This window comes from Chelonus insularis, unplaced genomic scaffold, assembly GCF_013357705.1.
Source record: "Chelonus insularis isolate UGA/USDA-ARS -01 unplaced genomic scaffold, ASM1335770v1 contig_124_pilon, whole genome shotgun sequence".
NCBI lineage: Eukaryota > Metazoa > Arthropoda > Insecta > Hymenoptera > Braconidae > Chelonus > Chelonus insularis.
In genome coordinates, this window is record NW_023276365.1 from 273596 (window position 1) to 301287 (window position 27692).

Genomic DNA, 27692 nt, shown 5'->3' on the forward strand with positions numbered 1-27692 from the left:
TAGGGGAAAATAGGGAAACCACCGTAGAAGGGGCAGGGCAAATTGTGGCGGGATTAGATCAGTTGAGGGGAGATAGGAGAATTAGAAAGAGACAAATAACAGCCTTAAAGTTACTGACATAACATTACAAGTGAGATAGAATCAAAATGGCGAATCACAGTGGGGGTAAAATCAACGATTTCAATGACGACGCGCGCAATTTCCTACGCGACATCAAACTAGTGCTATTAGGTTTATTGAAAAAGATTTTTTTATAATTATTCAAGTTGATGATTCGCTGTTATATTAATATTTCAGATTGTTCAAGGATAGAAAAATATCTTTATTTCTCTAGCGACTTGAATTTTTCTTTAAGTCAATTTTTTTTTCAAATGAGCTATGGGGTGCGGTTATTGTTTACAGGACAGGTCCGGGCGTATACTAAGGACACTTGTGATTGGCCGGCGCGCACCTGCAATGCGTCAGCCGCCGGCCGCCGTTGACGCCGCCGCCGCGCTGACTCTGCCGTTGGCTACCGGGTCAAAGCCAGCTACTCCCGCGCCGCTGCGTTTCCTTATATCTTCCATAATAACGTCTTTAAAATAAAATTTAAATCCAACAAAAAACATTATGAGTCATCCATGAACAAATGTTTTTCAAAATTACATTTACTCCTTTACTTCATTTCCCCGCCAAAATCTATTTGCGACACACTATTGCGCTAACTCTCTCCCTAGTACTGAGGCATTGCAGTATACCTGCTGATGGCTTCCGAGAGCTTACAAATCATTTAATCTCTTAATTACCATAAATGCCCAAGATATTATATTGATTACAACGATAATAACAAATAATAATAGACCTTCATTATTATCGTATATTTTTTTTAGATTTGAAATCATAATGTTTATTGTTATTTTTATTATAACAAATTTTTGGAGCAATATTTTACAGTTTAAATTTCTTAATGCTGTAAAAGGAGTACGTCATTTGACTCTAAATCATTACCTGAAATAATTTAAGTCATGTTGATACCTATCTAGATATATTCGAGGGCAATATAAAATGATTAAATACCGAAATGAAAAGATAAGATAAAAAAAATAAAAAATGAAAATTGCTTTGAGTAAACTGACAAAACGAATGAGCGTGCGCGAACGTACGCGCAATGCGACACGCTATGAAAGTGAGATAGAGATAGAGCTGTAATCTTGTTAAAGAAAAAGAGTGAGAGGAGTGTATGTAAAATGGGTGGAGAAGAGAAAATTTAATCCTGTTAAACGTTCAATTGAGTTAGGAGAGGCCTATGACTATGCGTGTACATTTTTCATTAATTTTTCCTCTCTTTGTTTTATTTTTCTTTTTTTTTTTTCTTACCTACACCATTTCATCTTGCATTAAAATTAATTAAATTGTTGTATTTTAAGAGAAAGTGAAAATTTTAAAAATATTCTTGAAAAAAAAAATATATATACATATTTGAAATAAAATGATATAATCATTTTTATTCGTTTCAAATAATCTCCTAGATAAAGTAACTCGCTTTATTACATTTATATGTACAGAGAATAACGCGTAACGATCAAACAATTGAAATTGACGTAAATGTCAGGGAAAAAAAGAAGTAAAAAATGAGACGAAAAATAAGAAAGAAAAGCATATTTTTGTTCTGATTTACGTGACACTTAAGCTATGTAATAAATCAAAACTATTGTACTTCAATATATTTAGATTTTCATAATCTTTAATATATGCTATAAATACTTATTGATCATAGACAACTTTCAATTTTTCTTTTTGTTCAATCAATAACTTTATTTAAAATCTTTCCATTTTTACATACATACACCACTAAATAATCAATATAATCATTTGTACATAGATACATAAATATTTTTTTAATATTATCAACATTTTTTATAATACTTAATGAATAATAATTGATTAGCCAGCTAACTAATATGTATACATGTACATGATTAACCCAGGTGTTATTTGTTTAATTTATTTCAATATATATAACATAAGTTAAATACTGCATATTTTATAAAGCAGGTACTACTTGTGTTTATTTATAATTAATTATTATTCTTCCACCACTTTGAAAATTTCTCTTAGAAATGCTTCGCATCATGCAGCTTGTCAAGTTCACTCTTACGCCGGCGTAAGAGCAAATGTTCTTAAATAATCAATAAAAAAAACCTTTGCTTCAATTAAAAATATATACGAAATCAAAGTAAAAAAATCTGTTTACAACCAATTATTGAGAAAAAAAAAATTTTTTTTTCATTCAAACGTTACTGGAATAGATGATATTGGTAGTATTGGATTCGAATTTTCAACTTCCAATGCAGTAGCCATACAATCGTTAGCAGTTTCCATTTCCCCTAAAGACTCTAATACTTTCCCCAAGTTGTACCAAGTTTGATGAGAATTGGGGTCTATTTTAGCTGCATCACGTAATGTTTTTTCTGCTAGTCTTTGACATCCAAGATAATGATAGATTAGTCCCTAAAAATAGACAAAAGTTGAATTATCTTTGTAATTAAATTGTTAACGATAGAGTAAATAACAATAACGTATCAAAATCAATTATAAGTTATATTTCTTATTATTACCAAATGTTGAAGACTTTTTATGTGGTAAGGATTGACTGCAACGGCATTTTGATAACATTGTTTGGCTTCATTATATTCCGATTTGTATTCATGTAAGAGTCCTTTCTGAAATACAGTTTACAAGATTGATAAGCTTTGTTTCAGTTAGCACACTTCAATAGTTGGTTAATAAAATTACCAAAAGCTCTAGTAATTTTTTATGTGAAATGTTTTATAATAGATAACTCTAGACTAGTCTTCTTAGAAAATTTCAAGACTAGAAATTTTTACTAGAGTAGAGAATGTCACGAAGATATAAATAACTTCTGACTACAACCAGGTACCACAGTTAGTTAATTATGTATTAAAAATAAGGCACAGCTAAATGTACACATAAAGTACTTTATTCTCTGGGTCATGAGCTAGCTAAAATCTACCTTAGATACGAGATAATATTTTTTTTTACATGGTACCATTATTTTCATAACCCTTTTATTTACACTTTATCAGTAAAAATGAAAGCACAAAAAGTACTAAAGTAAGCATTACATATTTTAATTACTTTAATGGAAAATTATTCAATTAAGTTTAACTTTCTTATACACTCATGTGGATTATAAAAACCTTTTTACGTCTCAAAATAACGTACTTTAAAATAGACTTCCATCAAAAATTAAAAATTAAAAAAATGTACGAAAAGTATCTTACCGTATACATAATATGATGACTCATAGGAAAAATATTTGTAGCCTCTTGTAATGATAATGCAGCAGCATCTGGTTTATCCAGCATCAAAAACACTTCTGTTAGCAGCAACCAAATCTCCAATTGGAGTACCCAAGCTCGTTGTGGTCCAGGTTTAGGTGTAAATGAACTAATAGAGGATGCGACTTCAGACAAAGCATTTTCAATTCTTGAAGCAGCTAGAGATTGAGCATGTAGTGAACTTGAATCTTTATCAGACATTTCCGAAGTATAAAGTTGAAAAACACTTCGTGTTTCGCTACGTCTTTCACTCTGTTGTTCATTGCAATCAACATTTATTTGATTTTCATACAAATCACGCCAGATTTTCATCATTTTCTTAATAGTTAAGACTGAATCTTCAGCACCAACAACATGTAATTGTAAATGAACTTTTATATGAAGAAAATTCAAATTATCTGGATATTCACCAAGTATTGAATTAACCAAATGCAATGCATCATTATACTGTTTATGAGCTGATAATAATAATGCGAGTAAATGTAATGAGGGAATGTGTTCAGCACGTAAATTTAGAGATATTTTAACGTGAGTCATGGCATCATTTAATTGACGGTTACTTGCGTATTCATGTGCTAAATAATACTCTGCTAAGTGATCATTTGGATCACACTGTTGAGCTCTGTAAAAAAAAGCGTTAATTTCTAAATGGTGTAATTTTATTATCTAATTCATTTGAAAGTTTATGTACAATTAACGACATATTAACTTTAATAGTGACTGTAAATGAAAGGTTTTATCATCAATAAAATCAAAATGATTCTTAAAAAAAAAAAGAGGACCTCATAAATAGAATAACATTAATTATTTTGAAAAAGAGAATAAAATAAATTAAAAAATTTACAATAAAATTGTTGATAGAAAATTATTTTATCATGCATTAAAAAATCGATAAGATAATCAATACGAACTTGTGAAATGACTCTAGAGCCGATGTAGTATACTGCATTTTGTCCTGTCTAACAAAAGTATTCCCTGCCATGATGCTATTTCCGATGCCAATGTAAAGATGACATCTCGACATCAATCCTTGTGGATTGTTCATTTCCCTTTGCAGTGCCTTCTGGCTCCATTCAATTCCTTCTTTAACTTTATCTAAATGCTCATAACAAAGTCTTGCAGCTAATAAACATGGCATGACTTTAATTGCTGACAGTCTTGTAACAATTTCCAATACTGAATAAGCATGGGTATAATGTCCTAATTGTATCAAACATAACGCATACTGCGTCCAAACGTGATTTTCTTCATGTGAAAATTTCATAGCACGTTCAAATGATTCATGTAACAATTCAACTTGACTCCATCTCACAGTAATTACAGTCAATAAATCATAAACTGCCGTAGCATTTTCATAAGCGCGTAATTTGGCCTCTTTAAACTCTGGGGATTGACTTAAGACTGCATCACGTACTGCCATTGCTTCACTAATCAATAACAATAAAATTATTTCTTCATTTTCATTCTTCGGTACAAATATATTTGGACCAAAATATTTTTTTGGCTTCCATGGCGACTCAGATACACCATTTACCGGAAAGCTATTTATTTTACGTGTCAAGGTACTTGTTGTTGGTATATCCATCACTGCCGGTGATTTATAACAAGAACTAGTGATACGTCGTGATAAAATTTCTGCTAATTGTCGGGTCAATGTTAACCGTAAGCTTTGCGTAGCAGTCGTTTCCACAGCTGATAAAATAGCTCTATATCTATTTACAGATCCTTCAATATTACCAGATTGTAATAGCAACAATGGACCACGTAATAACGCAGTTTCCAAAATAGGACCGATATTTTTAGCAACATTAATTGATGGTTGTGGAGAATAACCACCATTTTGATGATGTTGCTGATGAGTTTTATCTAATTCTTGTAAGTAAACTAAAGTTAAATCACCTGCAGTCTCGAAACATTTGATTATTTGTTCGTGCCATTCGGCTATTTTATATTTGGATTTCAACGAAGGTAACTGTTTCTCTAAACATAAGCCTTTAATTGTATATGATTCAGCAATAATTCGTAAACTTCGTGGAGGTAGTGGCTTCTCAGTTAATGTATGTAATTCAGCTTGTTGATAATGTTGTAAAGACTCATCATAAAGTCCCATTGCATAGTGCAATTTACCAAGTAATAAATGAGCGTCTAGAACAACTACAGCCTGCAAATAAATAAAGTGGTTTAATATTCAATCTCGTTTCATGAATAACGCTTCTGGCTATATACTCATTATGTACATATTCCGTTACAGTCGAATAGAGAAAAAAAAACACTGCTTTAAAAAAATAATTATCGCTATGATCAATATTTCTCTCACGAACAGTTATTATGAAATTTTACATTTTTACAGATGACTTTTTTTCTTGGTTTATTTAGAAGAAATAACCCTTCTTCATAAACAACCACCTTAGATTTTTCAATAGAATACATTAAGAAGAACTGATTCATTATCAACACCTTTTATGTTTAGGAAGAAACAACATTAAAATTGATGTATTCTGAGTAATAATTATGTCATTCTTTTTTTAAGAATTCCTCATAATACTGATTAAATATGTTATGATGAAATATATATTACTAATACTTAAAAAACAAATAATAATTTTATCTCAATATGACTGATGTAAATGTATTAATTAATTATTGCTATCTAATCACGTTTTTGATTATTAATCATTTTGTACCTGTTTGTCTTTCTCACTAGCAGCCAAAATTAAGTTTCTTTTTGCTTCCACCAGACCATTTTTGGCTTTAGATATGTTAGCATCAATTGGAGGTGTTTCTTCCAAAAAACTTTCCAACTTTCCTTCTCCACTCAAGAAATTTGCGAGACATTCTAGGTTAACCAAATGAAATGACATCAGTTACTTTGGGTTAAATAACAAAATTAATGTATTAAATTGATTTTTTTCTAATAAATCATAAAAGATTTCATAAATATATTGCTGAATAATCAGTCAACACCTACCATTTGATGGATATAAATCTTTGAGGTGTTCAGCCAATTCTATAACCTTTTTCCAGTTACCTTCGCCACGATATTTGTCAATTTCATTTTCAATTCTTAACGTAGGTACTTTTTTACTAGTCATTATTAAATATTGAACACAGAAAATTTCTTTATTTACTCCTCAATCTAATTCTTATCTAATAATAATAACTCCTTCTGAATTAGTTGTCATTGAATTTAATTTCACTTTGCACAAAATTCCAATAAAAACACTGGAAAACACCAGTATGATGGCGTACGAGAGTAGAAAAGAGTCAGAGAGATAGAAAGAGATAACCGATAAATACCAATTGCGCAAGTGTTATGACCATGTGTTAAACCGCGGGAAATTTAAATTTCAAAATAATCAAGAGTGGGAATATAAAATATTGATTTATTGATTGACGTCAGGTGTAGACAAGAATAATTTACCTAGAATGTTTTTATTTATTAACCTGCGTAGTTGATATAAATATACGAGAAACTGTCAATATTAGTATTTTTTATAAAGTTTAAATTTATTTTGTAATAAATTTAATTATGGACGCTTACACGGTAACTGGGCGTATTGGAGAAGGTGCTCATGGTGTTGTTTTGAAGGCAATACATAATGAAACTGACAGAGATGTTGCTTTGAAGAAAGTGTTGTTGAAAAAAATTGATGATGGTATACCAACTTCAATAATAAGAGAAATCAAAACTTTACAAGAACTAAATCATCCCTATGTAAGAAATTAATTTTATTATGTAGAAATAGATGTTGATGTTTGTTTTGATTTATATTGAGGTCATATATTTACTGAGAACCAAAATTCACACATACATTGATTTATTTAATCTTTGAATTAATAATTAGGGTAAATTCTGTTCTATAATTTTAGTCTTCTTTGTATTGTCCTTTTGTTGAAATATAAATGATGTTTTTCATACAAACAGTGAAAGAAGTTGATGATCCTGTAGTTTACATTATCAGCCATTCAAAAGAATATTTATTGACATTTTAGACAACTTGGGAGGGAATACATTTCATTCTTAATTTTTATTTATTCTGAAGGGTATTAAATAATCAAAAATACTGTCAAGTCACAATAATCTTTATGGTTTCCTAGGGTGTTTTAATACTAAAAAATTCTAACATCAACTTATGAGACAATGGTTTATCAAAAAAATATTCTCATAATGATATAAGTAAAAAATAAGATTTAATTAATTATTATCAATCATAAAACAGCATCGATGACCTTACCTGACTTTCAGATAATTAAATTATTGGATGCGTTTCCATGGGGTTATGATTTTGTAATGGTCTTTGATTATATGCCTTCTGGATTATGGGAGCTATTAAAAGACAATGACAAACCGTTAACAGCAGCACAAATAAAGTGTTATTTTAAAATGCTTCTTGAAGGAGTTTATTTCATGCATAAAAACAATGTGATGCACAGGGTAACTAACATAAACAATTATTCTTTATTTATTATATTATTTTTTCTGATTGCTTATTAATTAAAAATATTTTTTTTTTCATGAACTAGGATCTCAAACCAGCAAATCTATTAATTGATAGTGAAGGAGTTTTAAAAATTGCTGATTTTGGTTTAGCAAGATTAATGTATGAAGATAGTTCACGGCCTTATTCTCATCAAGTTGCCACAAGGTGGTATCGAGCTCCTGAATTATTATATGGAGCTAAAATTTACACGTCAGCTATTGATATGTGGTCAGTGGGATGCATTTTCGGGGAAATGATCAATAATTCTCCTTTATTTCCAGTAAGGCTTTATAAGATAAATTACAGAAGTAAAAAATCAATAAAGTTGGTTATTATTTTTACATTGGGCTTTTTTTATGCCAGAAAACTTTAAAAAATATCTAATAATCAATTATTAATTTTTTTACTGAGTTTTTTTACATTTATATTGGTGTAGGAATACATACTTTTTAATTGAATTTTTTGGCAATATTATTAACTGTACTTTTATTATCGAGTAAATAATATTTAAAAGGGTAGAACTGTGACTTGAAAGCTTATGGAAACATGCCAAGGAAATTTTTAAATTATTCAGACACGTATTAACAGTGTGTGTATGTGCAGAGAAGTAACTTTTAGAATTCATAAACTCAACTTCACATTATTGATCTAAAAGTCTTTATCACCTTCATTTTGGTCATTGTCTGGGTCATCATAACTATTATATAGACTTTTTAATTTTTATCTTCAATGCCAAGAACTTTAGAAACTCTAGAATATACCAGAAATAGATTTATAATTGACAATTAAAGGAATGTCGGTCATCACACATAAGATTTATTGATGCTTAACATGTAAAAAGTGTTTTTATAGCAACGGAGTCTAAATTAAGTAAAAATCGAAGCATTTAAATATTTATTTTTAAAGAAATAATATCCTTGAATAATTAGTTTGAATTTATACATTTTAGTACTTAGGAAAATTCAATAACGAATTGTTTTGCTTACAAAATTCACTATTTATATGAAAATGTAGAAAATATAAAAAACATTGTGGTATTCTAGTTTAACATCCCAAAAATATGACTCTACGTGATAAGACTACCTTAAAAATTGATAAAATATAAATATATATTTTTTGAATATTCTTCATTATTTGTTAGACATAAAATAGAACATCATAAAAACACTTTACGTGCTATGAAAGAATTAAGGTTGAATTTCGATTTCGGGTGAAAATGTCATTAAAATCAACCATTAGTTATACTGATCCATTACTTTTAATGGAAGAAGTGTAAGATTAATTTTGTATCTAAGTGAAGTAGAAATATTTATAATTAATTTTAAGAAATCAATCATCAATTAATTGCAGGGTGAAACTGATATTGAACAGCTGGCGATAGTATTGAAAGCATTAGGAACACCAACTTCTGAATCATGGCCAGAATTACAATCGTTACCTGACTATAATAAAATCACATTTCCGTATCAGAAAAATGTGCCTTGGGAGCAAATCATTCCAGACGCTTGTCCTGAAGCCTTGGATATTATTCGACGTACCTTATTATACAACTCATCTGTACGATTGACTGCTGATGAGGTAAATAGTGTTTGCTATTCATATCTAGAGTATTGATTGCTATATATATGAAACAAAATTTATTCGAAAATTAATTTTTTATTTTAGATTTTAAAACATAAATATTTCTTTGCACTACCGTTTCCTTGTGGAATTGAGAGTCTTCCCAAACCTCTTAACGATCATAGAAATCAATTGAAATCGAAGGAAATTGATCCTAATATCAAGCTAACTGTATTATTTAAAGATTTATCGAAAATGATGTAATGTAATTTTATAAAAGCTCTTTAAATTAACAAGTACGTTATTTTATATCATAATTTGTAATTTTTTTTAAAAAATTGCCTCATAAGTGTGTAACAATTATACAATCATAATACACATATAGTGACGTAATATGTGTATGTATTGTAATCCATGTAAAAACACTAGAGGGAGTCGCATCGTTTATAAATGCCCTTTCATGGACCTAAAAAAAACTCCATTTCAAAAAGCACTCGAAAACGAAACAAATGAATTCAAGTGATCATTTATTAACTTATACACAATCTTTATTTAAACAAGTATGGAACTTACAAAACATTTAGAAAATTTGGTAAATGTTTTTTTCTTTTATTTATTACTCAAAAATATCAGTATGTTCCTATATTTCTTAATATTTATTTATAAATAATTCCAAGGTTAATTTATCATTGATGACTAAGTCAACTTCAATTGCGATTCGAATCCACTTCAAAAATAAAAGACTGCAAATAATCGACAATGGAAATGGTATTCCTAATGAAATGTTACAACTAATTGGAGACAAAATTGATGTGAATAAGGATCATAGAAATTTTATTGAGTCAGTCCAAAAACATGAATATATATACGAATATTGGCATCAAGTTCTGTTAGGTCTACGTGTTTGTGCTTCTACACTATTGATTATGACGAAATATCTTTCTGGAAATACCTACTGTAAAGTAAATAGTCTAGTTACTTCATTTTTAGTGATACCTTATCATTTTTTTGTTTCAATTATTTGATAATTCGTAAATTGTTTAGATTCTGAAATTTAATTATCCGTCATCAATCAAGAAAATAAAAAACCGTCCAACTTCTGGAACAACTTGCATCATTTATTTCACTCGTAATTCAAAACTATTTATAAAAATTTTCACATATAAGAGTATCATCGAACGGATATTTTCTAAAGCTCCTCAAGTATCTTATTCAATTGTTATTAATGATGATAATAAAAAACACGTATTTGGCAAGAAAAAATTTTCTGGCGAGAAGACAAAAAAATTCGAACAATCTAGAAGTTATTTTCATCGAACTTATTACCCAACTTTTGGAAAATTCATTACACATTCACCTGGTAAAATGTTAGAATAAAAACTATTATTTAAAATTCTAAATACTTTTTATCTAAATAAGATGAAATTTAAAAAACTTTTAAAACAATTTCAGAAACAAGGATCGAAGTCCTACTGTAAAAAGAAGTGAAAAAATTCAATTAAATAAAAAAATAAAATCAATTTTGAAGACAGCTAATAAAAATAGAGAAGAATCTAACGACGAAATTAAAAATAGGAACAATAATAATAAAAATAATGAAAGGCAATGTTCATTCACTATAGCAAGCTTAAGATCACACAATGCATTTAATCATAATAAAGACACTAAAAATACGATGAAAGATAATAATAATATCATTAATGATAATAAAAATCAATGTTCATTCACTACAATGAATACAGAGCTACAAACTGAATTAAATAATGATGATAATAACATGATTAATTATATTAATAGTAATAATACTAATATTAATTGTGATATGAAGAAATATTCATTCCCGACAACAAGCTCAAGTAGATTTAATCATGAGAGTGATAGTACGGATATTTCCAATGATAAAATTAATACTCCTGATCTCAATGATAATCAGAAACAATATGCATTCATTCAAACAGGGTTGGAGTCGTATAGTGAATTAAATAACGACGATAATCTTAACTGTGATAAGTTGGATGATGATGAAAATGATCATGTGAATGGTGAAAAACTCTGCATTGAAGTAAATCCACATGATTTTGATTTAAGTGGGGAATGGTCTGACTGGATTTTAGAATCACCACGAAATGAATTAGACAAAATTTCTGAAGGAAATAATGATAGTAATTTAAAGACAATTAACAAGAAGCGTTATAGTTTTTTACCAGAAAAATTGAACAATTTACTACCAAAGAATAGTAATAAACTGTCAACACGTAAGCTATCAGGCGCTTTTCGTGAGAATTGCAATTTAAAATTTAATTTACCTCGAAGACAAGATGATGACGTTAGACTATGTAATGTTAAACGTGGGAAGGATGAGATAACAATGGATAAAAAAATACTTCAACAGATCAAGGTAAAAACAAGTTTACTTAAAGCATTCAAATACACGTAAAAAATAGAATTACAACTAAGTAGTTAAAAGTACGATCTCGTTGTTTCAGGTATTGAATCAAGTAAATTTGGAATTTATTGCCTGCATTGCTGAATATAATAACAAAAAATTGTTGATATTAATCGACCAACATGCTATGGATGAAAGAATCCGTTATGAGAATTTAATAGACGGTAAAAAATAACTCACTATTTATAACATTGTTATATATATATATCTATTATTTTCACTACTTCATTCCTTATTATTATTTTTCAGATTATAAAACTGAAAATAATAAATTAAAATCAGTCACATTGAAACAATCAATAAAAATAACAGAATTACCAATTAATTATGCAAATTTATTACAAATCAATCGTAGCTTATTAGAAAATTTTGGTATCAATTTTACTATCAGTGATGGTAATATCGCCAACAATAGTTATTATAAAAGTCATGATTATGCTACATTATTTGTTAAAACAATTCCTAAATGTTTATCTGGAAAAAAATATAAAAACTGTATTGATTTAACACATTCAGTACGTGAATTGTTGAGTGAAATTACGGAAAAATTATGTAATAATATTGGAGTAAATCGTCTTCCGTTAACAATACATAATGCGATTGCTTCCGAAGCTTGTCATGGTATTTTACTGTTTATTTTTGGTATTTTAACTGAACAGTTTATTTAAATTTTTCAAATTATTTTTGGCTTTCTAGGGGCAATTAGATTCGGCGACCCATTGAATTTAAAACAATGTAATGATTTAGTATCTTATTGGATTGAAACTGATCTACCAAATCGATGTGCACATGGAAGACCAGTGGTAATACCACTGTTATTTATTGATCCGTTATATAAAAATCAACACAATCTCACTAAGGTATGTAGTTATTTTATATTCTACGTTTTTTAAATATACAATAGTTTTCAGCACCTTATGGATAGAACATATTTGTTTATTAAAAGCATATTGCTTTTATGAAGTGTAGGATGTTTATTTAAATTAAATCTCCGGATATGCAGAGACTAAAATATCTTTGCCAAAGTAGTTAACGCGGTTGGCAATGATCATAAATTCATTATTTGCCAGCTTTATTGGACACTGATAATTAGGACGTGTGTAGAAACATATTGTATATAATGCCATCTCCAACTCAGGTGATGTTCCAACAAATATTGTAGTAACTGGTTGAATTATATCATTTAAACTCGACCTCAATTTAACAATTGCTCCTTTCTGTAACACAAAAATCGATTATTCAATTAATTTATATACACTTAAATGAATTCTTAAGTGATATAGAGGACCCAATTATCAATAGTTGAAGAGTAAACTTGACTTCTTGAGATCTCTTAAGCAGCCTATTGATACTTCAACAATTACTGTTCAGATTTGAATGAAGAAAAAAAAAATATGAAAATAGGAAGATTTTTAGTAATTATTATTCTGGTATTTTAATAGAAATGTAATCAATACAAAAGCTACTGAGAACAGTTGAGTTTTTTATAAAAGTCTATTTTAACGTTCAAGAGACATCACCAATGAAAAATCAATTCGATTCACTTTCTCAGATATTTTTTAGTCTTATTTCTTTTAGTCAGATTAATTTTCTAATTTTTGATAATGTTTTATACTTACATCTCCAAGTGAGGTTTGTTTAATGTATCCAAGGTAGTTTAATTTCTTCTCAGCTTCTTGTCGAGCATAATAAATCCAATTATGCAATCCAATGATTTCACTATCAAATTTCTCTGCCAAAAATACTGTTTCAAAACCAGAGCTTCCAGGTTCACTATCAATTCTCTTAAATTGTGAGAACCAAACTCTCTTCAATGTATCTTTAAATTCATATTCATCATAAGGAATATATCCTTTGTCAGCCAAAAATTTCATAGTTGTTTTCATTATGTCAGTCTCAAGCATAAGATCTAGTAAATCGCTTTCTTCCTTTCTCTCTTCTGGAGTCACAGTTTCCTTAACTTTCACATCGAGTTCATAATTATCATGAAGTGCAATAACAGCTTTAACTGTTGGGATTTGATAAGCTTCATCTTTAACAGTTAGAAGAGGTTCTGGAGCGTCATCTTTAGTACTGTCATCCATTTTTTGACCTTGAAGGTTCATCGTGATATGTTTGAACGCATTATTGGTATCTTTGGTGAATAAGTCTTCAGTTAATTTTTGAATATCAGTTTTGGTAACAATTTGTCCTGTGGGACTTGGAAAATTGGCATCTTCATTAGCTGGTGCTGAAGATGGAGCAGGAGTGGGTTGATTTGCAGGAGGATTAGCATTGGAAGCACTTTCAATTGGTACAACAGGACTTGGTTCCGGTCCAGCTGATGCTGGTGCTGGTGCAGAAGCTGCAATTGACGGAGGAAGAGGTGCTGCTGGGGCCCCAGCAGCTGGTGGCACTTCTGATGCTGGAGCAGTTCCATTATTGTAATAATTATTATAAGTGATTTGAGTATGTGTCACAGCAGGTACATTAGCTGCACCGCTAGAAGATGAACCTCCATAGTTTCCATGGCCACCATAAATTCCTCCTGGAATAATTCTGTTTGCAACTGCATTAACTCCAGCACTTACTCCAGCAAAAACTAATGCTTCTTTTGCCAATTGACCGATTCCAGGTCTGGAAGAGCCTTGAACAAGAATTGTCTGAGGTGCATGACCAACGGGAGGATTATAACCAGCTCCAGGAGTGTAAGAATGTCCGTAAGAAGGATTGTATGGGTTATAAGCTGGTGGAGCTCCATAACCTGGACTGTGTCCTGCTGGTGGATGATAGCTTGGTGCATGATAGCCTGGAGGGCTTCCATAAGAGTTGTAACCAGTGTTTCCTGGTGCATGGCTTGGATTATAAGGCGCTCCTGCATGAGTGTTGTGTTGATAACTACCTACAGATGGATTGTAACCTTGACTCGGACTGTGTTGATTAGAACCAACGTTGCCATATGGAGTACCAGTTTGTGTATTATAACCTCCAGATGGTTTCCAATTAGAAGATTGCACATTGGAAGAACTTGTTTTTGAAACGTGCTCATTCACTGGTGCTGATGGTTTTTGAACAGATGGTTGTTGTTTTGGAACATTCCAGCCGGGAGATGGAGGAGCAGATCCATGTGATCCTCCTAGAATTAATTATTTAAACAATGAAGAGAAAAATTTTTACTATCGTTAAATATTAAACATAAGAACATAAATATTTGAGCTAACAGATTTTTTAAATGAATCAACAAAGTTGCAAACAATTTATTGAGCTATTTGGAATATATATATCTGAACTTGAGACTCAAATTGATAAATCGAAATGAAGAATTCCGATTAATTCAATGCGAATATTAGCATGGATAAAATAAAATGACATTGTGATTAAACACACTAATCAAGTTATTTTATATATAATTTCATTCTCAACACAAATATGCTTTGATATAATTATTAAAATTATACATCAGTTTTAAAATTACTGACTAACAATTGGAAATAAATTAATTTAAATAAAATACTGCTAATGGAAGGTCATATAGTGCTATGTTGTTTTGTTGTAAAACTTTTTAATGATCAAATTTTATGGCTATTTGACCTCAAGGACATTAAAAATCTAACGGTTGATCAGCTGAAAAAGCAAAAACTATTACAAACATTGTTTTATTTAATTTTATGAAAATTGCTTACCAGATGAAGGCCTTGAATTTCCTTTAGTACTGCTACTACTTCCTCTTCTGAGTAATGATCCTGATGAAGAGCTCTTTCTACGTGCATCAATATCTGTATAATAAATTATAAGTGTAAATTTATTTATGAAAACGCAGATAAAATCACTTACAAAGAGAACCATCAGACTGGAAACATTGTTAAATTTGTATATTATTTAAAAAGAAGAAAAAAACAAATGAAAATGAGCTACAATTGAAGAATATTATCAAAACAATATTAATTGAACATGAATCGAATTATTACACCAATAATCTTAAAACTATAGATATAGATATTCTCAGAATGTAATTTATCATTTAATTTAAATTGGATAATGTGTAAATGTAGTCTAACGTCGATTCAAGTGAAATAGAGTTCAATTAAATTATATTCACTTGACATAAAGATCCACATAATACGTTTAAAATCTAGAAACATCGCAGATTTTATAAACGTGATAATTTTATATTGTTAATTAATTAAAAAGAACATGAATATTAAGAGAAATGCCAATAAAAACCAATCAACTTGTGATATTTTGACCTTAAAGCTAGTTTTTATGTTTAGCAATCTGATTCAGCAATAAGTATTAAATTAAAAGTAAATAATATATTTATTTATACATTCTTACATGATAATTGTAGAATAATAAAAAGAAAACTAACGAGAAGACACAGTTTCATGGCTTCTTATTCGTTTTCTGATCGTTGCAAAATAGAAAATTCAGTAAACGTCACTGATGCGTAGTTTCACTTCTGACAGATTGAATAAAACTAGTCTGGTCAGTCTTGAGTTAGCATACATAAACTGCAGCGAATGATTCAGTCATAGGCTTTCTCTTTCCATGAACAACTGAAGAAGGTAGGGATGACAAAGAGGAGCAGAAAGACCTGGAAAGATCCTTGGCCACTGTCAACAAATAATATATTCTTGTACACTGCACATAAGTAACCTTGATTTAGAAATTAACGCTTTTAAGAGATAAATCTGATATTTTTTTATTAAATGATTTAATCTTCATCCTGACTGCTATTATTATCACGATGTATTTATTAATTTAATGTCAAGTCTAGTTGTTTCCATCAAATGAGATTGTTTCTAGTTATGATTCATTTTTTACTACGTCACTGCTTGCAACCACCATTATTATTTATGTAACCATTAGTTCTTAGAATTTTTCATTGTTACGGGTAGTATTAAAATGCTAAGTTGATTTTGGAGTCTTCTTTTTATACTATTGAATTTATTTAAACTTGTTTTATTCTGAGGTTTAAATCATTGTTAAGATTTCATTTATTTTCTAGTTTGATGCTCGTTTATTCAGGTGATACATATTCTTCCAAAAGTAGAAATAAAGTCCAATAACTGTTCATTGAGAATCGATCAGTTTGTGTTAAGAATTAAATTGTCTAGACATTCCTATGTATGCTTTTTCTCCTTGAATTTCTTTATTTTTATTTATAAAACGTCATAAAACCTCGAACAGAAATTTCTATTCATTATAAATAATAGTAAATTAAATGATATTCCATTTTTTAACATTCCTTACACTTTTAGAATTTAATTCTTACTTATTTTTTCTTTTTCTTTAATATATTATGTGTATTTAATGTGTATAATTTATTGGTATAATCTTATTATTAATTGTTCATCTTAGATGAAAAGTTAATTAAGTTTCTTAGATAAAAGAAAAATAAATAGAATTTTCGGTCCGATTAACAGAACTGTTCCAGTACACAAGATCCAATTTTTTCAAGAAAACATTTGCTCAGTATAACTGTTTTTATCTAAGTAATAGAATTCAAGTATTTTCATTCTATTATGCATTTATAATCCAATAAGGTTACACATTGTACAATAACAGTTTACTACAGATTATGAAATCTTTGTTATAAAACTTTGTAATACAAATCACCATTTCTTTAAATGTAAAATTTTCAAAAGATTTTTTTTTTGTGTTCCAGAAACGATTGAATTTTGAATCCTTACGACGTAGAAAATGAAAAAAGGTAAAACGTAATATATTTTATTTGTTATTGTATTATTTATCTAATTTATTTATTTACTTTCAGGAATTTTCTTTCAACAACTATATATTGGTGGATATTATCATCAACAGAATATCATAAAAAATTATTCATTATCGTTTATTAAACATTTTCGTTTTAAGGATTAATCCAATTATTACTGTAATACGGGTATGTGAATTCTCGCAGCTAAATTAATATCAGCAGTCTCTCATTTCTCTACTAATTGCATTTGATTAAAATAAAATCTCGAATAAGTCATAATAACTACATTTAATTTTTAAATATTATTAAAGAAGAAAACAAATTGACAGGGAAGTAGTAAAGAAAAGGTTAGATAACAAGTAATGTATAAATATTACCTTTGAAATTGAATAAAGGTAACTGCTGCAATGTTGATGACATTAGAGGCTGATATGGCAGAGTTGAAAATAGAGGGATTATATGACTTCCACGTGAATTTCCACGTGATTATTTATTGAATCACAGTTTCAAAAAATAGAAAAAACGTCATTATGTGAGTGCAGCCCTTAATGTCTGCGTTGTCAACTTATCTAGAAATTATAAAATAAATCATTTTCAGTGTTAATGAACCCTTTTCATCTATTACAAATAGTTGTCAATTTTTATAATCAATTTGTAATCAGTATTAAAAAATTAGATTTGTTTGTATAATTAGGCTCACTAGCTTTTCAATTATTATCGTTAGCTATTCGTAATTTTCTTTATTTTATAAATTATTTAAAATTGTATGAATAAATAGTTACTACTCATTACAAGCTTTGTTTTTACGTATTATACATTTATATTTATTAGTCTGTAATTTTTCACCAGAGAATTACAGTGTTATACATTCATATGAACAACTGTTATATGATTACGCTCCGTTTTCTATAGTAATTTCTAACTACTATAAAGTGAAAAGATAATGTTTAAACTTTATTATTTAATGTCACAATTTAGGAACAAATAATTTATTCTAAAAGTTTCATTTCAGAGTGCATTAAACTTAGATTATAATCATTTCTCTAATATATTTAATCCAATGAATCTTGACAACGGTTTCGACAATGACTGGAAAAGTGAAAAGGTAACTACTACTCATCTAATGAATTTGATTCATTCTGATAGAATATAAAGGAGGATATTAAACATGAGTTACTTACCTCTTTAAGATCTCTAGGACATAAAAATGATGAAGCTGAAAATAGTTCTTTTTACGTTGGTCAGTTTCTTTGTTTACACCAGGTATAATAAAATAAAATAAAAAAAAATATATAAAAGAAGCAATAGTTTTAAATGAATACCATGGAATTTAGTGGCATTGCTGTGAGTGACCAGTGAAAAACATGGTCCAATCTTTTTCTAACGAGAAGAAGCAGCTTTGGAATGACCTGAATACCTTTTTCCTATAATACCGTTAGTATACAATGGTACTAATATAAACCCTGTGATTAATATACGTTATTTGAGAAAAAAGTCTAAAATAGAAAGATGTTAATCAGTGACATAAAATTTAAAAGTTGACGGTAGAAGTGTACAACATTCAATCGTTGAATTCAGTCATCTCCTGTGAAGCTAACGGAGAAGAACGCTCTTCTGGCATCGTACATCTGTACCTGGAAGAAGTTCTGAATCATTGTCAATCAACAGAATCCTAATAAAAAAATTTTATTTGGATAAATAAAATTAATTTTATAACATAATCCAAGAAAAATCAATTTTGTGCAAAATGAATCAGACGTTATACTTTGTCAGTGTAATCTGCATCTCTTTGTTGGTGAGTAATATTTTTTGATAATTGAATCAAACTTTAGATTAAAATTTTATCATAGAACCTATAGGAGTTAAGAGAAACTTATTTTAATATTAATAAAATTATTATTGTAGATGAATTCAGTACAATGTACAAAAATAGAAGAAAAACCATTTGAGTTGTCATCTTCACGTACTTTTCCGGGCTTCCCTGATTTAATAGGTCCAACGGCTTATTGCTTGATGGAAATGTTTCTAGGAAATGGCAATATTGATGGTAGTTGTGCAGAGATTGGAGAAGACGATAAAAACGGAAATAAAGAAATTCTTTCTGACGATCTCTCATTATATTCCATTTTCGAATATTTGTTGAATTATGTGGTGAATAATGTTATTGTAGATAACACTATTATACCTTTCATCAATTAACTTAACAAGTAGCTTAATGTAATATTAATTTAGGTAAATCATTCAATTGAAAAATATTTATTTTTATTTATTTATCATATTCTATTTATATCTTAAACATTTTTATACTGCCAATATTTTGTATTTATTTAAATAGACAAAATACTAAAAAAATTTAATTTATTTTTAAATTATAATATAAAATTACTATAATTTAAGAGAAATATTATTTGTACTCTTTCGAATGTTTTAATTCATTTGATACTTTAACAAAACTACTTTTCTTCAAATGAATCATTAATTTTCAATTATCAAATAACAAAAAATAACCCAACAATCATTGAGGCTATCATGAAAAAAACGTTAACTGTGTGGTAATTGTGTTTCATAATTTCAAAAATTCCCTGTTATCAATTAATCTGTATAAAAGAAAAAAATTATTTTTATAAATGAACTGTAATACTTATTTAATAAATGAATAAATTATTAAAGAGTTTTTAAATCTATTATATTATATGACTTTTACGATATTTTTATGTTATGATGTAAATTCATATATAATTTTAAAGATAAAGAATATTGAAGCCATTTAAAGTGTAGTATAAATGAAAAATTCAAAAATTAATTTTTATTTGTGTGAGGGATATTAATGATTATATTAAAAAATTACTATTATTTTTTTGTGTCATTGTTAGTAGCGATTATTTTAATCTTATCAATATAAAGTATTTAAAATGATGAGTATTAAATAGTTTATTGTCTTTTTTCGAAGCTGCTTATATAAAGCAGAAGTGTATACATGGAAGTATATCAAAAAGTTGAGTGATACTGAAGTAGTTGAACGTCTATCGGAAAGTATAAGTGTCAGTAAGAAATTAAAATTAATTATTTAAAGAATTTATAAAACATTAAATACGATCCAGTGATTAAAAATTTTTCTCAACATGGCATTAATTCCAAAATATTTCTTTGGATTTGTTTTACTCTTTACATGTGGTTACTTAAGTAGCTCAGTACTTTGTGATACTTATCACTACATATCCTTATTGGATAACGAAAACAATAAAATATATTTGACTGAATTGAGTAATGAAGCAATGGATTTATTGGAAAAACGTTTTCCAGACATCTCGATTAATCCGAAATTCAAAAAGGCATCACTTCATGGTAATTTTATTTTTTAGAAAACAGATACGATATTAATAATTATATAAAAATCAATCAACTTAACAGAAAAACGAATATTTAATTCTAGGTTCTATCAGAAAATGTGTCAATGTCTTGGGCACTTTGGGATATCGTATCTTTCATTATCCCACTCAACAAAATCTACCTGAATGGATTTTGGAAAAAAGAATTCCATCTGAGAGTTCCTTAGTTGATCCAGACAATGAGAATAATGTCAAAGTACACGGAACAACAACATATAAACCACTATGAGCATATTATAATGCTTAGGTACTTTACTTTACTTAAACTTTGAACAAATATTATTTTAAATGACAATGAAGTAATAAAAAGATGTATGAAAAAGTAATATATCATACATAAAATTTATTATTATTAATTCAATGCATAATTTCATATAATAATTACTAATATTCTGTACTTAAATATAAAGTATTAAAATAATTTACATATTTTCTTTTATATAAATATTTTCATAGCACTAAACTATGGTTCCAAACAATTATTCTAATTATTTGTATGAGACATTTCAAGATATTTGAATTTTTCACAAAATTTTGAGACTGATAAGAAATTAATATTAAGCCACATTTCCTCTTGTTTGATTTGAGCAATGCATGACAATACAGTTTCTTTAATTGGTATCAATTCTTTATCAAGCTTCTGTACAAATTTTTCAAATTCTTCGATTAAATCTGTAGTAGTTACATGAACTACTAAACCGATTAAAATACTCTTTATTACATTATAATCTCTAAAATAATTAAGTATTGTATTATAATGTTGAATCATGAAAGACATTGTTATTTTAACTCCACGAACACTCGAGGAGTAAACAGCAGAAAATATATTTAAACTTTCTTGAATTTGAAGTTTTGAATTTTCGGCAATACTATATAATAATAATTTTCGTAGAAATTCAGGCTTTTCCGTACATGCCAGAGCTTTTATGATTCTATCTTTTTCACTTCGACTGTTTGTTACTGAATGTTTATTATAAAGATGCATCCATTCAATTTCATTTCCATTATTGATAGCAGTACAGTAAACGATACTCCGAATATTGACAGGAATTAAATTATTTGAATTATCCATCCATGTCTTAAACAACGTTTTACACTTGGTAATGCATGATATATCCTTATATTTGCATGCCCACTCTAAAATATTAATACGTAATAGCGATTTGGAATAACCTTCATCATTTTCTTCATCAAATCCCAATTTTACATAAGCAAGTTTAATAATGTTTTTTACATACATCTTGAAATATCTATGAGTCTGGACATTAGCAACAAGTCTTCTGTCTAAAAATTCAAAGTTTGTTAATGCTGCTTTCCATGGAGCATAATTCTTTTCTTGAATCAAATATTCAGTCATTGATAAAGCTGTGGCATAATCAACATATCCACCTTTTGCAAGATTAAACAAATCATCTATTATAGCAGCTCGATTGTTTTGGTGAATGTCTGTGTAAGATGGGCTCAAAAGAGTTTTCCGTATTTGATTCCACATTTTGAGATCATAATTCACACGATAGTAACCAATTTGCTGAAGGTTGAAAATTACCCATCCGTTCTGATCAATTTGATTAGTTTCATCCATTTGAAAACTGTCTTCTTGTGTCTTTAAAAAGAAAAAACGCTTTGTAGCAGAAAAATCTTTATTTGCACTTGAAGTCCAGGTGATAGGAATGTTCCATATATATCTCGAGTTGATTTCCGAAGGATTATTTCGAAATGGTGTTTGTGAAAGATTTACAGTATTATTTTCAATTTTAACATGAACTACTGGAAATCCTTTTTGACTGATCCAATTTTTTAAAATACAATTTGAGTATCCTGAATATTGTGTATTTAAAGATGGTCTTGTTTCAACTATCTTACAAAATTGATTTAATCCTGGACAATTGCCCCATTGAGGATTATAAAATAAAGGCAATTTTTTTTCGTTTACAGCATTACTGACAAACTTTTGAAAGAAACGAGTTGTATCTAAATAATCTGATGTGTCTTCAATCATTCTCAAAATACTTACACCTTTGTCGTCAGTAAATTTATTATATGCGTTTTCTATTTGCTCTGCCGTATAATCTTCTTTGATAAAAATATCATTTGATAAGGAAGCATCAATGAGCATTGAAGGTTGAAGATGATGAACAATGAATAAGGCACTGCCTTCATCTTCAGCGCTTTTATCATTTTCATAACCAACAGATAAAAAGTGGTAAGAAATTGCTCTGGTAAACCATTCGCATCTCCAAAAATCCATTGTTAAAAAATTTCTAAAAAATCGATACATCATTTCGTAATTCCAATCAATGATGTATGTAATTTTATCATAAAGAGATACATCGTTTGGATTGGTAATGACATTCTTTCCATAATAAGCAATAAGACCATAATTTTCTATTTGATTTTTAACTTGTGCTAAATTATCATGGTATGTATAATTATTGGGCTCTTGAGAATTAACTAGCTTCTCAATACTATCGAAGAAATTTTTTGTTTGAATTATAGGGTATATTATTTCGAAAGACTTATTTAACTTGAACCAATCAAAATTTTTTGATACTTCATCAGAAGAATTAAATTCAGACACAATAAAAGCAATTTGGTGTGTTGATATTTCTGGGGTATCTTCAAAAACATCTATGTATCGACCATTATTTTCTATAACTGATTGTAATTTTACATTGCTGACTGTTTTAAAATCAGCTGTCCTGTTGATACGTAACTGGAAAACAGATTTGAAAAATGGTTCATCAAAACAAGGAAAAAGTCTTCGGGCTGATGCACGTTCTAAATTAGTGGCTGCGAACCATTTAATTTGATTATCATTATTAATGTAAAAGTCATGATAAAAGCCACGCTTTTCTTGACCTATTGATCCTCTATAGTGTATTTCAATTTTTATTTCAGATGGCACTCTTAATGTGTCACTTGTCTGGATCTCTAAAAATTGATACTGTTCATGATGTATTATATGATATATAACAGCAGCTCGACCGTCAACTTCTAGATTTATTGAATGATAGTTCAAATTATGGAAATGAAGTAAAATTTCAGATGTTTTTTGCGATACATGTCCTATTATTTGAACTTTTCCCTCGAAGTAAAAATTTCCCGGGATCAAATGAGGCGTTAATTCAATTATATACTTTTGTGGGAGGATATTATTTGGAAGCAAGTATTTGTAAAACCCAAATGTGTTCACTTCGTTATTTTTCTTTTTAACCCATTCAACAATTGAATCATATTTTGTTAAATAAAACGTATTCTCGAAATCTTTGTTTTTTTGTACTATACTCAAAAATTCTGAAATTTGTGAGCACCCAACTGATGCAATGTCAGTAAGCTTTTTTATGTAATCGAAATTCGTGGTTGGTGTTATAAGTTTTTGAGAAAATGATGATATAAGGTCTAAAAATAATAACTGCTCATGTTGACAACTGAAACAATAAAAAAATTATGATAAAAAAATTGAACATTATTTATGAATAAATATCAAACTTACTAATAATTTATTAGTGAAGGATTGTGAATCAAATAATTTAGTACTAATTGAATCCCTTTGTTTCGACAGTTTCCCATGTTTTGCAATATTATGGTAATTTTTTTTATCGTTAGTGAATTTAGTCCATCATTTTGTTTTATTTCTGCTATACAATTTTTTAAGAACCTTCAACATAATCAAAAATATTATTAATAATAAACTATTTTGTAGAATAATTAATTTATTAATTTTATCATACTCTTCCTGAGACCAGACAGCTTTGGTACAAAATAAAAATAAATCGGACGGTTGTCGTTCGACTGCACTAAGAGATGATAATTCATCCAAATCAACACGATTATATCGCTTAAGATTTTTATTGAAAGACGAACAATAATTATAACTTTCACTTTGTATTGTTTGTCTGTTGGTGTAAAAAGACATTAATAAAATTCTTTAACGTATAAAAGTAGTTTATTGTTATACCTACGTAGTTTTGGAATCTTTGAAAATTTTTGTCCAATAATTTTGAATAGAACGTACACATTTTTTAAATTTAATATCATCTATTAAAAAATTCAAATCGGTTCGAAATGAAATAAATGATTTATCATCAGTTAGTTTTTTTGTATACCCCATAGAATTATACGCCCATTTTAGTTGATAAAAAATAAATTTCTGAAATAGTAATTGAATTAAATTAATCTATGTTTGTTCAATTTCTTTCATAGATAACAAACATAGATGACATAAGTATTTTCTAATATAGTTATAACACACACCATGATGATTAGCAAACATAACTTACGTCAATATCTTCAGCATTTATGCTATCAGAATAATATTCGTGAAGATTTATAAATTCTTGCAGTCCTATTCTTAATGGCCCGGAAAATATTTCGACTTGAATATATTCCAGCCCTTGCAGGTAAATGTCTATAGGAACATGGCCAGTTTTAGCTAAACTTATTACATCATCAATAATTGCCATACGATCTATTGTCGGAATATCGTTAAACGATTGACTATTTAGAGTATTCATTATACGTTTCCACGAGTTTCGGTCATAATTAACTCTATAATACCCTATAAAAATAATCAATTTCAGATAATTACTATCAATTCATAATAATTAAATCAAAAAATTCAATATTTTCAAGATATAACTATTGCCTAAGTATTTACATTAAATAATGCTTGATAAAAATCATTTTTCACCTGTTTTACCGGAGTTAAAAATAATCCAATCATCTTTGACTTCATTCGGAATCATTATCTTGTCTTGTGTGCTATTGAGCCAATATACAGGGGCAATTGACTTCAAATTTAAAGTTTTTTTAGTAATCCAGGTTATTGGTATCCACCATAAATAGTCACTTGATTCGTCAATAATATCTGTATCTTGCCAGCAGAATTTTGACTGTTTTAAATAAACACCATCACTTTTTACGTTTACAGTCAATAGAGGATATCCAGCTTGTTCTGTCCAGGCTGCTATCAATTTTCTGGTACTGAAACGAAGATCTATGTCTTCGAGGAAAAAAACTTCATTTTGTAAATAATCGCAGAGATCATTTAACGTAACGCCTCTTTTTTTTCTAAATCGATGACATTTTTTGAATGAGATATAATGAATAAGGAAATACACGCATGAAGGAAAACTAAAATATCTATTTACCCTTTTTCATAAAATTTTTGAATTGCATGGTTTAATACAGGTAGTCCAAAAGTCAAAGATAACATTCGAAAAAGACTGGTCATTTTAGAATTAAAGATCTTCTTACTATCTTGAGGAATATCGGCAGGGATCAGATTCCCTGGCGTAACTATTAGAGGATGTAATGATTCTAATGCATCTGCAGCTAAAGCTGGTTGTAAATGATCTTCAATAAACCTTCGATGGATTTTTGAAATTGGTTCGTACTATGAAAGAATTGAATTTAACTTTATTAGTTCTAATGGTTTTTTAATAATAATTATGATAAATACCTTTGAGATTCCATAATATTTTAAATAAGTAGCAAGTCCATCGATAATCCATTCACTTGTATCCATATTTAATTTAATTAAATTGAGGTACATAAGAGACCATTCGTATAAAAGATTAGCAGTAAACTCTTGTTCTCTTTCTTTATTTAATACTTGCTTGAGTTCTTGAAGTGTTTTAGTCTTTTTTATTTCAATTTCACTAAAGTTTTTTAAATTGATTATGGAGTTTGATTCAAAATGTGGATTTATTGCTGGCAATTTATACTTTTCTGCGAAGAACAATTTTAAATATCTGTAAGCTTCATATGTAATTCTTGTTAAAGAATTCTCTTGAATAGTATTTACGTTATATTTAAATAGGTACGATTCAGAAGTAAACTCCATTAATTTGGTAAATTCTAATCCAGAGAAAAATGCAGCTAAAAGGTAAGTAGATATAGATATCCCTTCGCTAGTTTTTCTAGAATCAATAGTGTTCCTGTATAAATAAAAAATTATAAAAGAATAAAATTACTTGTAAAAGGAACACAAAAAAAAAAAAAAATTTAATAAGAACTCACTGATTAGTCACTGTTAAGACATTGAATTGAAAGAGATCATACAAAGCTAACAGAGGTAATTCTTTAAAATAAATCTTAACATTTACGCTGGCATTAGCAGGTATTATTTTCTGGAATTTGATTACATATTTTCCATTGTCATATTCGTCGACGGCTTCTCCAACAAGCATATTATTAACGAAAATATCCATATAATTGATTGTTAAAGGTGATTTATCCAAAATGATTCGATCAATGTCTTTGATGGTTTGAGCGTTAAATTCAAGCAATTCTTCATATAATAAATTATCAAAAATTGATATTGAATCCAACTTATTCCCTGTTTTTTTTCGAATTAAATTGTTCGATAAATTATATTCATAAACTTTGTTATTGCATTGTTTTTCATTATGTTTTAAAAGTTCTAATGAGTGGATTGATTTGATGCTAATCAAGAGAAAACAAACTTTAATAAACATTTTTATCAAAAATATGGAAAAAAGCATCATTCTACTGAGGATGCTTCTTTGGTAAATTAGTAGATTAATTCGGTTAACTGATCACTCGTCTCCTGGTGTCCATATTTATTCCTACCAGGAATTAATCCCCACTCTTTATTCACTACTTCTCTATTACAAGAGAGACATGAAAACGTTATCATCATGTTTTTAAATATTTGATGCTGTTAAAATAAATTAATTTCATGGTACTAAGTATAGATACCGACGATGAAGGTTATTCAAAGTTGAATTATGTACTTTTTATTGATTTAGATAACAT

The 27692-nt window shown here is 28.5% G+C and overlaps 6 protein-coding genes across 7 annotated transcripts; 3 read left to right on the plus strand and 3 right to left on the minus strand.

Moving 5' to 3' along the window:
* Positions 1-1814: 1814 nt before the first annotated feature.
* On the minus strand, positions 1815-6940 carry Ttc7 (tetratricopeptide repeat domain 7). The gene is made up of 6 exons (XM_035084416.1): positions 6310-6940; positions 6026-6177; positions 4253-5502; positions 3285-3963; positions 2598-2702; positions 1815-2490 (listed from the first exon to the last, which is right to left on the minus strand). Exons 1-6 carry the CDS (start codon positions 6431-6433, stop codon positions 2266-2268), a joined length of 2535 nt encoding a protein of 844 aa, XP_034940307.1. The 5' UTR covers positions 6434-6940; the 3' UTR covers positions 1815-2265.
* Positions 6749-9699, plus strand: LOC118067608 (cyclin-dependent kinase 20-like). 2 transcript variants are annotated; one of them, XM_035084442.1, is made up of 5 exons: positions 6749-7056; positions 7588-7776; positions 7866-8102; positions 9173-9400; positions 9488-9699. In XM_035084442.1, exons 1-5 carry the CDS (start codon positions 6871-6873, stop codon positions 9644-9646), a joined length of 999 nt encoding a protein of 332 aa, XP_034940333.1. In that variant the 5' UTR covers positions 6749-6870; the 3' UTR covers positions 9647-9699. The 2 variants fall into 2 exon arrangements, with proteins under 2 accessions (XP_034940333.1, XP_034940337.1); XM_035084446.1 differs by lacking the exon at positions 6749-7056 and adding an exon at positions 7395-7518.
* Positions 9688-12734, plus strand: LOC118067066 (putative uncharacterized protein DDB_G0282133). The gene is made up of 7 exons (XM_035083608.1): positions 9688-9974; positions 10060-10344; positions 10427-10749; positions 10835-11780; positions 11869-11997; positions 12083-12449; positions 12525-12734. Exons 1-7 carry the CDS (start codon positions 9945-9947, stop codon positions 12719-12721), a joined length of 2277 nt encoding a protein of 758 aa, XP_034939499.1. The 5' UTR covers positions 9688-9944; the 3' UTR covers positions 12722-12734.
* On the minus strand, positions 11776-16313 carry LOC118067599 (poly(U)-specific endoribonuclease homolog). The gene is made up of 4 exons (XM_035084430.1): positions 16143-16313; positions 15491-15583; positions 13448-14943; positions 11776-13045 (listed from the first exon to the last, which is right to left on the minus strand). Exons 1-4 carry the CDS (start codon positions 16192-16194, stop codon positions 12812-12814), a joined length of 1875 nt encoding a protein of 624 aa, XP_034940321.1. The 5' UTR covers positions 16195-16313; the 3' UTR covers positions 11776-12811.
* A 4241-nt stretch (positions 16314-20554) lies between these two features.
* Positions 20555-21141, plus strand: LOC118067072 (uncharacterized). Its single transcript, XM_035083621.1, has 2 exons — positions 20555-20868; positions 20957-21141. The coding sequence occupies exons 1-2, from the start codon at positions 20646-20648 to the stop codon at positions 21139-21141; spliced, it is 408 nt and encodes a 135-aa protein (XP_034939512.1). The 5' UTR covers positions 20555-20645.
* Positions 21142-21375: 234 nt separating this feature from the next.
* Positions 21376-27103, minus strand: LOC118067081 (membrane alanyl aminopeptidase-like). Its single transcript, XM_035083629.1, has 10 exons — positions 26934-27103; positions 26719-26851; positions 26374-26553; positions 26063-26307; positions 25603-25982; positions 25193-25470; positions 25019-25062; positions 24644-24808; positions 21517-24340; positions 21376-21396 (listed from the first exon to the last, which is right to left on the minus strand). Exons 1-10 carry the CDS (start codon positions 27101-27103, stop codon positions 21376-21378), a joined length of 4440 nt encoding a protein of 1479 aa, XP_034939520.1.
* Between the last annotated feature and the right edge of the window lie 589 nt (positions 27104-27692).

Bases quoted from the DNA above. Each gene is read 5' to 3' on its own strand.
- Ttc7 (XM_035084416.1), bottom strand. From the start codon at position 6,433: ATGACTAGTAAAAAAGTACCTACGTTAAGAATTGAAAATGAAATTGAC. The intron at 5,503-6,025 runs GTACAAAATGAT...ATTTATTTGCAG, and splicing joins CTAGTGAGAAAGACAAACAG to GCTGTAGTTGTTCTAGACGC. The intron at 2,491-2,597 runs GTAATAATAAGA...GTCTATTTTTAG, and splicing joins TAAAAAGTCTTCAACATTTG to GGACTAATCTATCATTATCT.
- LOC118067608 (XM_035084442.1), top strand. From the start codon at position 6,871: ATGGACGCTTACACGGTAACTGGGCGTATTGGAGAAGGTGCTCATGGT. The intron at 7,777-7,865 runs GTAACTAACATA...TTCATGAACTAG, and splicing joins AAAACAATGTGATGCACAGG to GATCTCAAACCAGCAAATCT. The intron at 8,103-9,172 runs GTAAGGCTTTAT...AATTAATTGCAG, and splicing joins ATAATTCTCCTTTATTTCCA to GGTGAAACTGATATTGAACA.
- LOC118067066 (XM_035083608.1), top strand. From the start codon at position 9,945: ATGGAACTTACAAAACATTTAGAAAATTTG. The intron at 9,975-10,059 runs GTAAATGTTTTT...AATAATTCCAAG, and splicing joins CAAAACATTTAGAAAATTTG to GTTAATTTATCATTGATGAC. The intron at 12,450-12,524 runs GTATTTTACTGT...TTGGCTTTCTAG, and splicing joins TGCTTCCGAAGCTTGTCATG to GGGCAATTAGATTCGGCGAC.
- LOC118067599 (XM_035084430.1), bottom strand. From the start codon at position 16,194: ATGAAACTGTGTCTTCTCGTTAGTTTTCTTTTTATTATTCTACAATTA. The intron at 14,944-15,490 runs GTAAGCAATTTT...AATTAATTCTAG, and splicing joins AAATTCAAGGCCTTCATCTG to GAGGATCACATGGATCTGCT. The intron at 13,046-13,447 runs GTAAGTATAAAA...TTTGTGTTACAG, and splicing joins AACAAACCTCACTTGGAGAT to AAAGGAGCAATTGTTAAATT.
- LOC118067072 (XM_035083621.1), top strand. From the start codon at position 20,646: ATGGCATTAATTCCAAAATATTTCTTTGGATTTGTTTTACTCTTTACA. The intron at 20,869-20,956 runs GTAATTTTATTT...ATTTAATTCTAG, and splicing joins CAAAAAGGCATCACTTCATG to GTTCTATCAGAAAATGTGTC.
- LOC118067081 (XM_035083629.1), bottom strand. From the start codon at position 27,103: ATGCTTGTTGGAGAAGCCGTCGACGAATATGACAATGGAAAATATGTA. The intron at 26,852-26,933 runs GTGAGTTCTTAT...TTATTTATACAG, and splicing joins GTCTTAACAGTGACTAATCA to GAACACTATTGATTCTAGAA. The intron at 26,308-26,373 runs GTATTTATCATA...ATTCTTTCATAG, and splicing joins AATATTATGGAATCTCAAAG to TACGAACCAATTTCAAAAAT.